General features: G+C 35.3%; 1 protein-coding gene across 4 annotated transcripts in view; it reads right to left on the reverse strand.

Moving 5' to 3' along the window:
- Positions 1-221: 221 nt before the first annotated feature.
- The window catches only part of LOC117110413 (extracellular globin-E1-like), a 42,351-nt gene continuing 34,389 nt past the window's right edge, over positions 222-8,183 (reverse strand). For all 4 annotated transcript variants that reach the window (XM_033253132.1, XM_033253118.1, XM_033253125.1 and 1 more), the window contains exons 3-4: positions 5,217-5,442; positions 222-4,245 (exon numbers count right to left, since the gene is read on the reverse strand). In XM_033253132.1, coding sequence (XP_033109023.1) covers positions 4,102-4,245; positions 5,217-5,442 — 370 coding nt within the window. In that variant the 3' untranslated portion in view covers positions 222-4,101. The remainder of the gene's footprint in view (positions 4,246-5,216; positions 5,443-8,183) is intronic.

Consider the following 8,183-nt stretch of genomic DNA (forward strand, 5'->3'; position numbering starts at 1 on the left):
ATTTTTCTAATTTTTCTGACTGTTTTACAGAGGTCATAAGAATTTGTCTGATACACATTTTAGAACACAATTATTATTTAATAGAAATATAGCAAATGTATGGTTATATAACTTGTGAAAGAACTTATTTGTGGGGGATGTGAATTGTTGCAATAAATAAAGATGATATAACATAACATCAAATAACTTCAATTCAATGATTGTGAATCACTGGAATATAGTTTCTCATTGTCGTGTATGCCTTTATTCTTTGTTTTATTCTTAATACTGGATTATTATAGGCCTATATCTTTTGTGAAAGTCTAGAAATGTTTTTAACACCACAACGTTTGCCTGAGAGTTCGTTTTCAACACTCCACGACCTGTATAAGTAATTCAGTGGCGTAGCTACAGGTTTTGGCGACCGGGGGAAAGTGTAGAAAATTGCGCCCTCCAATTATAATTATAATATTGTGAAATAAATTGATATTGATTGTATAGGCTTTAAGCATATACCGTACATCCGTACCATGCGCTGTAAAAATAAGCAAACTGTCTAAATATCATTATTTAAACCCAAATAACTAGTTTTATTCTCTCATATATAGTAAGTTCTTTCTTACTATTGAAACTTCATTACGATGTTCGCAACTTTGTATACAACTTTACCATTATCCTAAGTTGTAAGGCTGTTGTATTTATCACATACAGCTTAGTACAGTATTCTTATTCTCTAAATTTATCTTATAGTAGAGTCTTGTAAGTTGCTAAATTTGCAACATTGTTTAAACTCGCAACTGCATTTTGCGTGCTTTTGCATCAGCAAAGTTAATAGCATGATCAAAGTTAATGTTGTCTGCTTCATCGCGTTCAATACTAAGGAGTGCCAAAGTAGATACGGTAGTCTCGCTTGTCCCATCGTGGCTCTGCGATATGGCAGGATGAACCTTAGCTTGCTGAACGCTCACAACTCATTGAAATATCTACTGTCAACATGATTTTTTTTTTTAAACAACTACATTCAGATTCTTATTATTAACTGAAAACTTTTCATGCATGACGACATACATCAATTTCGTTTTTCTAAGTGCTTATTATTTTTACTCTCATTCTCCCGTTTTAGCGCCCCCAAACCCGGCACCCGGCCCGGGAATGTGCCCATCCTTGACCCCCACCCCCTCTCTAACTATGCCATTGCCAATGTAAAACAGTGTGGAGGATTGAAAGACAAAGCTCCATGATTTTGTCCCGCTATGGTGACACGTTTAACATCTAACTGTGTTTAGACATTACTTAATGTGTTTAGGTCTTGAAATACCTACTAATAAATGCGTTTGGTATTTGACATCATGGTATCAACTACTTAAGAACAATGCAAAACACCTCAAGATCGTAAGCACAATTTGCTATGCCAAACACGGTTAGCTCTTCGACAGAAACGGGGAAAATGCGTGGAGCTTTGTGTTTAAATTCTTCACGTTGTTTTTACAGTGACAATGATTCTCTAATTTGGTGAATCCGTCTCTGACTTGGACATACGTCAAATTTGAAAAAAAAAACGAATTGCAAAGTATAAAGTTATTGCACCAGAAAATACTCTTGTAAAGCTATATATTCCCTAAATTTTAATATATAATACAAATAAAATTTATTTCAATTTTTAATATACTAAAATTGAAGTTGAGCATATAACATTGATTAAATTAAGATTTAATTAGTCCTATCAAAAATATACATCGTCTCAATTAATAATTTGCTTTACTTTGTAATACTCAAAAAAGAATAACATCCCAATCCTACACTGATATTTTCAAGAAGTTATTTTAAGTACAAAAGCGATATTCTGAAAAAAAAAGGGGGTTAAAATAACTTCTTGAAAATAATGTGAAATTTGTCCTTCTGAAAGGACCACCCACTATGTACATATATATACACTAGAGTTTTTTGGAAAATAAGCATGTTCATGTGATGCACCTCATCTTTGGAATTCTCTTCCGCATCATATGAGGATGTCACAATCAGTTGACACTGAAACTAAGACGCCGCTGTTCGAGCACATTTGAACATTTCTGTTATGAATTCTGGCGTTATATTATAAATTTCTTTACTAACATAGGCGTAGTTGGAGTAAAGTTGAATAGCTTCGTGATTAAGCTGCATGCCTTTCAATCCCAGTGTCCGGGATTTTTTTTCTCACATCCAAAACCAACTCCCTGAGACTAATTAGTTTAAGTACAGCAGCTTGTTTAATATATGCTTGTCTTGTGAAAGGTTCCGGGTTCGCTATTGGCATATCCTTGGCCCTGAGCCTAAACAAATTAAATACCGTACATAAATTGACTGATTAATGTGAGATTCAAAGTGATGCACTCATAATGAAAAGAAGAAGTAGGCCTAAGGCTGTGTCCAGGACTGCAAGGGGAGGCGGGTGGTGTGCAATAGGCCTAATAATGAACCTATGGGGTAGCCTGGAATCCCGGCCGAGTCAAGACGACAAAGTCGGTAGGATTGAAGCGGGGACAGTAGGAGTCTTAGATCCTTTAATAAATTTCAGCCTACAATCAGGGGTTGGCGCCAGCAGGGAAAGGGAGACAGTCTCGTTGGAGACCTCTCCCCCGTTGGGTTTTTTTTTACATAGTAGTATATTCTAAAATCGAATAAAGAACCTTTTGAAACCCTTTAATTGTCATAGTTTCGGGAGCTTCGCCCCTTGACCACTTCCGATAAATTTTGAAAGACGCCTGACCACGCCCACTTACACCTCCCACCCATCAACCCAGTTGAGGACATCAAACCCCCGTCGGGCTCCTGGCGCCACCTCTACCGTGAAAAGTAATATACGTAAGGAATATCTATCTATTATAGTACTTTCTCAATTGTCACTAACAATTGTGGACCTTCTGCTACTCGGGAGTGCGTACACACCTACTAAATCCCCCCCCACCCCCACACCCTTTTAATACGGGCCTGCTTGAGTATCAATATATTTCTGCAGACTGAACTGCCGTGTTCCTAATTCACTACTTCAGGAATAGTCTTCTACGGCGATCATCTACAAGTAATAGTAAAGACATAACAATAACAAGCATTATCAAGTATTACGAACTTTGTCCATCCACGTCAAAGACGTTAACATATCACGGTTGCCAATATTTTCAAATGTTCATTTCTCCAAAGTATGTACTCAAACGAAGTTGTTGCAAGCTAGTACAGTGTTGAAACGAGTCATCGCTTGAAATTTAAAAAAATGTTTGTAAATGTACTTTCCGTTCCCCTACCCCCTCCAAAAAAATGTTGTCTGCTATGTTTTACGACATCCAATATGAGCGTCCAAAGATTCTACGTGACTCGACCCTAGGGTAGGGTCGCTCAGCATTTTTCCACAACTTTAATATTTTGTCCTTGGATGTCTACATTTACGGATTGCACAAGTTTTGTTTGCTGATGTTTGTTCCATCTTAATTTCTTTATCGGTCGTTGCATCGATGCACTTTGCTAGCAAATCTGTTTTAATTTTAATAAAAACGATTTGAATTTACAATCCCGAATGTCACTGTACAGATTAACGGCGCTAGGCTACGAATTCTCGTACGTCGATAGATAGGTATAATTTACGAAACGATGATAACGTTTTCTTTGAACATCCCAAACATAATTATTACATGCAATTCCCAAACGAGTAATATCATGTTGAGTGCAAAATTATGTTTACTGCCATCAATTTCCGTGCTCAATTGCTTCTGGTAATAATGCAATAACTGTTCGTGTTGAACCGTGAGAACAAAGGAGGCATACAAGACGTTAACATTATTACATTTATCAAACTACGCGAATCATTGATTGAACCTCTGATATGATTTTGTAGATTCACTTTGGGATTTGAATGTACTTTCATTCTACAATATTATATCGAAGTTTTATTTGGTTTAAGAGCTAGTTATTTAACACAAATTGAGTTCTTGCGATAAACAAATTTTAATCCAAAGTAGAAACTGAATTTAGGCATAATGACGAATACAGCCGTCGAATACTCTAAAGGTCTGCAGTCGAATACTGTATACACAATCAAATATTACACTGTTGAATTCATACACAGGAAAGAGTTTAACGAAACTCGACTTGTCAGGTCAGACTTGCCTCTTTCAATCCTATACAAAATTCCTCAAACGCAAATGTTATAAATTTACTGTACAAATTTTCTATGTTTTCTGTGTATCGGTCACCGAGGAACTCCTTTATCGATTTAGTGAACGGTTCTTCAAAGTTCTGTAAAGGAAACAAAATTTGCGTCAAAGGATAAGTTGAGAGCTGAATAGAATATTGTATGCAATCGCACTACAACTAATAGAATTATTGACATAGTAAACGGCGTATTACCATCATGTAATTAACATTGCCAACATCATGGTTGCTCATTACAAGCCTACCGATGTCATGTCGTCATCATAGCTAAATTAAACGGCCTTCCTAATTTGTTGTCATTCAAGCAGGTGAGGTCCCATCCTATTGTATTACTATCGCCATACTTTAAATAAATAGTATATTATTATTATTATTATTATTATTATTATTATTATTATTATTATTATTATTATTATTATTATCATTATTATTATTAATATTATTAGACCTACTATTATTATTATTATTATTATCATAATCAATTATCATTATTATTAATATTAGGCCTATTATTATTACTACATTTATTACTATTATTAATTATTGTTATCATTATTGTTATTAGGCTAGCTATAGTATTGTTGTTATTCATATTCTTATTTTAATATATTGATACTGTTATATTTATTCTTATTATAGTAATTATTATTATTACTGTATATCATTAATAATATATTTAACATTGTTGTTTTTATGATTAATAATGATAATGTATCCATTTTTATTATTATCATTATTATAATCTTTATTATCATTATTATGATAATTATTATCACTTATATAAAATTAATGAGTAAACTGCAAGTATAAAACATTAATACGTTTACAATAAAAAGCCACACAGTCTGATAGACATGACTTTCATATTCATTATCTCGTAGCAATTTTGTCGCCATTGTGGCTTTTATCATTCCTCATAAGAATGGCTGTTGTTATATTGATTTCTATGAAATTAAACTACTGTATTGAAGAACAGCAAATACTGTAGTCTAGCTAGGCAATATCAACGTTACCATTATCGACACAATTGGCAAAATGACCAGTAGCGCTCTCACCTTAATCATGTCAACGGTTACGCCATACGAGGCGTGGTTTTCACCGATTTCACGTAGCATTGCAATCATATTGTCTACGTCATCGAGTTTTTCCAGCAACTCGTCAAAAATGTTCATCATTATTGCAGCTTGATTTTCGAACGCCAAACTTGCTATCAATTGCTCACGTGACTGACCCTTTAAGTCTTTGAAGAGATCCTGGTATTCTGGGTTAGCTTTAAATATTCTGAAGAAAGAGTTAAAATTTAATTAATATCATGTTTTATCCGACTGAACATCAAATGCCAATTTGCTGAAATATTTGGAATGGCAATGTAATTGAACCAAATAATGTGGAAACAATAACCGATACCGTATATGTCCTACGTAGGACTAAACGGTTAGTAATATAATAAATGTATAGGGCCTATTTCCACACGGATTATCAATTAAAATGTGTATTGTACATGCTTGCATTGTAGTTTTTGCGCATCGTCCATGATTTCATCATCATTTGCGTGCCACGAATTATCTTGCTATCAAATCCATAGGAACTGTATGAATAGGGGCCCGGAGCTATTAGGGACCATGCAGTAATAGGCCAAAAGTATAATTTCCAACTCAAATTCTTAAAAGAAAAAAAGCAATCAGCCCGAGAGCGCCTTCCACTTCGGTGACCTAACAGTGCTTTATTTCCCTTAGTGTTTGACACGTGGGGGTAGAATCAATTCTGTATGGTAGGCCCACGAACAACATACATTAGCTTATGGTAAAAATTGTAAGGAAATTTGCTGAAAACTAGGCCCTAATTATCGAGTTAATTACGATGAAAATTTTGTTTGATCGCACTGTTTAACGCTTGGCTCAGAAAATGACTAGACTATGCGACTTATTAGGGCCCAATGACGTTGACAATGTGTGTTTTTATAGTGCTTTTTAATATTTCTAAGCAATTCTGCAATAACAAGCTGGAAGGTTCTAAATATTTACAAGTTGAATGAGCATGTTGCTACATTTTAATCAGTCTGAAAAGATCAATAATGTTCTTTTCTCATACCTAGGCCTATGTGCATATGCAGATATGGCATAATATGCCATATATTATTGTTACATCGTTTTAGTAGCTTTTGTTTTGCTTTAAGTAAGAAGCTGGGGCGCAGGGGTGCGGACGGTGCGATCGCACCCCTTAAATTGTATTAAGAAAAAATTGTTGTATTTTATTGTTGACATGAATTATTGGTAAGATTTTAAAGGTATGAAAGTGAAATTTCCGGGCACCCAGATGTCTATATTCTCACAATATTGTGGTGTGAACTCTCATGACTCCATGGGGGTAGATCAACAGGGAAGGAGACACGTTCCCCTACATATTTTTAAGGGAAGGGGGTTGATCCCCTCACTTTTCGTCCGCAATGCAATTTTATAAGTCAAGAAGATGCCTGAAAATTGTTGAAATAAACTGCATAGGCCTAAATGGATTTTAACGAAAGAGCGCTGTACTGTACAGCCAGAGTACATCTTATTTTATAGCAACATACCGGTATCTCTGCCCACAAACATCTGGATTACCTATAATACACGACTCGAGTGCGCGTGCCTTTATTTTATAATTTGAGGAGTATTAGAAAAAGCGTGCAAAGATAAGATTGGTTTTCGGCACTTGAATTAGGTAAAGCAAAGTAAATACATCAAAGAAAATTAAGTTTCATTTTCTATGGTACATCACATCGATTAATTAGGTCGACGATGATGAATTTTACTATAAGAGTATCATATCCGGCGATCTAGAGATACTATTTTTCCAAGTTTTTCCACCTTTGCCCCACCATGGTTGGGGCTGATGGGCTTGTGGACTCACGACTCTGAAGTAGGTAAAATAAATGCATAAAAGACAATGATTTTAAGTTGTATTTTCTATGGTACATCACACATATTGATTAGGTCTCTGGTTGCCGAAAATCGGCCATCTACAGGTAGGCCTACTATTTCCGCAAAATGTCCCCCCACCTCTCAAAACAGATCTGCGCCCTTGCACGTACCCCTTCCGCAAAATCCTGCATCCAGTGACACATTTTAAAGCTGCATGTTTTTTTTTTCTTTTATGTCTGTTTGATGTTTGTCTTGTCGAACCTGTGCTTGTTTTTTGAATGTTTTGTGTTCCCTCTTCTTTTTTTCGTGTTTTTGTTTTTGATTTGTCTTGTGTGAAGTTTGATGTTTTTCTAGCTTTAAGTAATTGTGTAAAATGAAATTGTAATTTTGTTCAGTATACAGTAATCCAATTATTCCAGCTCTCTAATTGATTACCATATTACAGAATATTCTTGGTGCCTAAGCATGGTGGGACCGAGCCTAGAGTTGCACCCTTTACCTGTAGTGCCTGCATTTGGGCATCTAGAGGGGCCATATCATTTAAGTTTCTCACCTCAGTTACAATATATCATAATATGACTAATGTGGGACCGCGACATGTTGAGCGGTTAAAATTGACTCCAGTCGAAAAACTAGGGTCTTAGCGTTCTAAGCAAAGCATATCGTAACAAGCTGCGGGACTTTAGGAGGGAGGATTAAAACAACTTCGTAAGATGATTTTTTTTGTGAATAACATCTGTGTGTTTGAGTGGGGTAAACTAAAACTCTACATCATAACGCGCTATTGGCTTGTTTGAATGTAGCACACAGTAAAGAATAAGACCACGAAAAGCAACCAGTGACCGATTTTTGGCGCCATAATTATTATATTTATGGCCTATATCATCTTACTTATTTCCTACCCATCCCGTGCACATTTCCCAGGAGTTTTTTTGTCTTTACTTTATTAAGAATGTATTAATCGAACTTTTATTATGTTTTAAATTTTTTTTTTTATTATTTTGTTTTTCCTCACGGGCCAAATTTGGCCCGTGGGATGCCTGTTAAAAACCAGGGGTCTATACCATTTATTTTTTATTAATGGGACACGTTACAAACGTGAATGTGTATATATACAGT

This window comes from Anneissia japonica, unplaced genomic scaffold, assembly GCF_011630105.1.
Source record: "Anneissia japonica isolate Jap-2015-1 unplaced genomic scaffold, ASM1163010v1 scaffold1511_len2985839_cov193, whole genome shotgun sequence".
NCBI lineage: Eukaryota > Metazoa > Echinodermata > Crinoidea > Comatulida > Comatulidae > Anneissia > Anneissia japonica.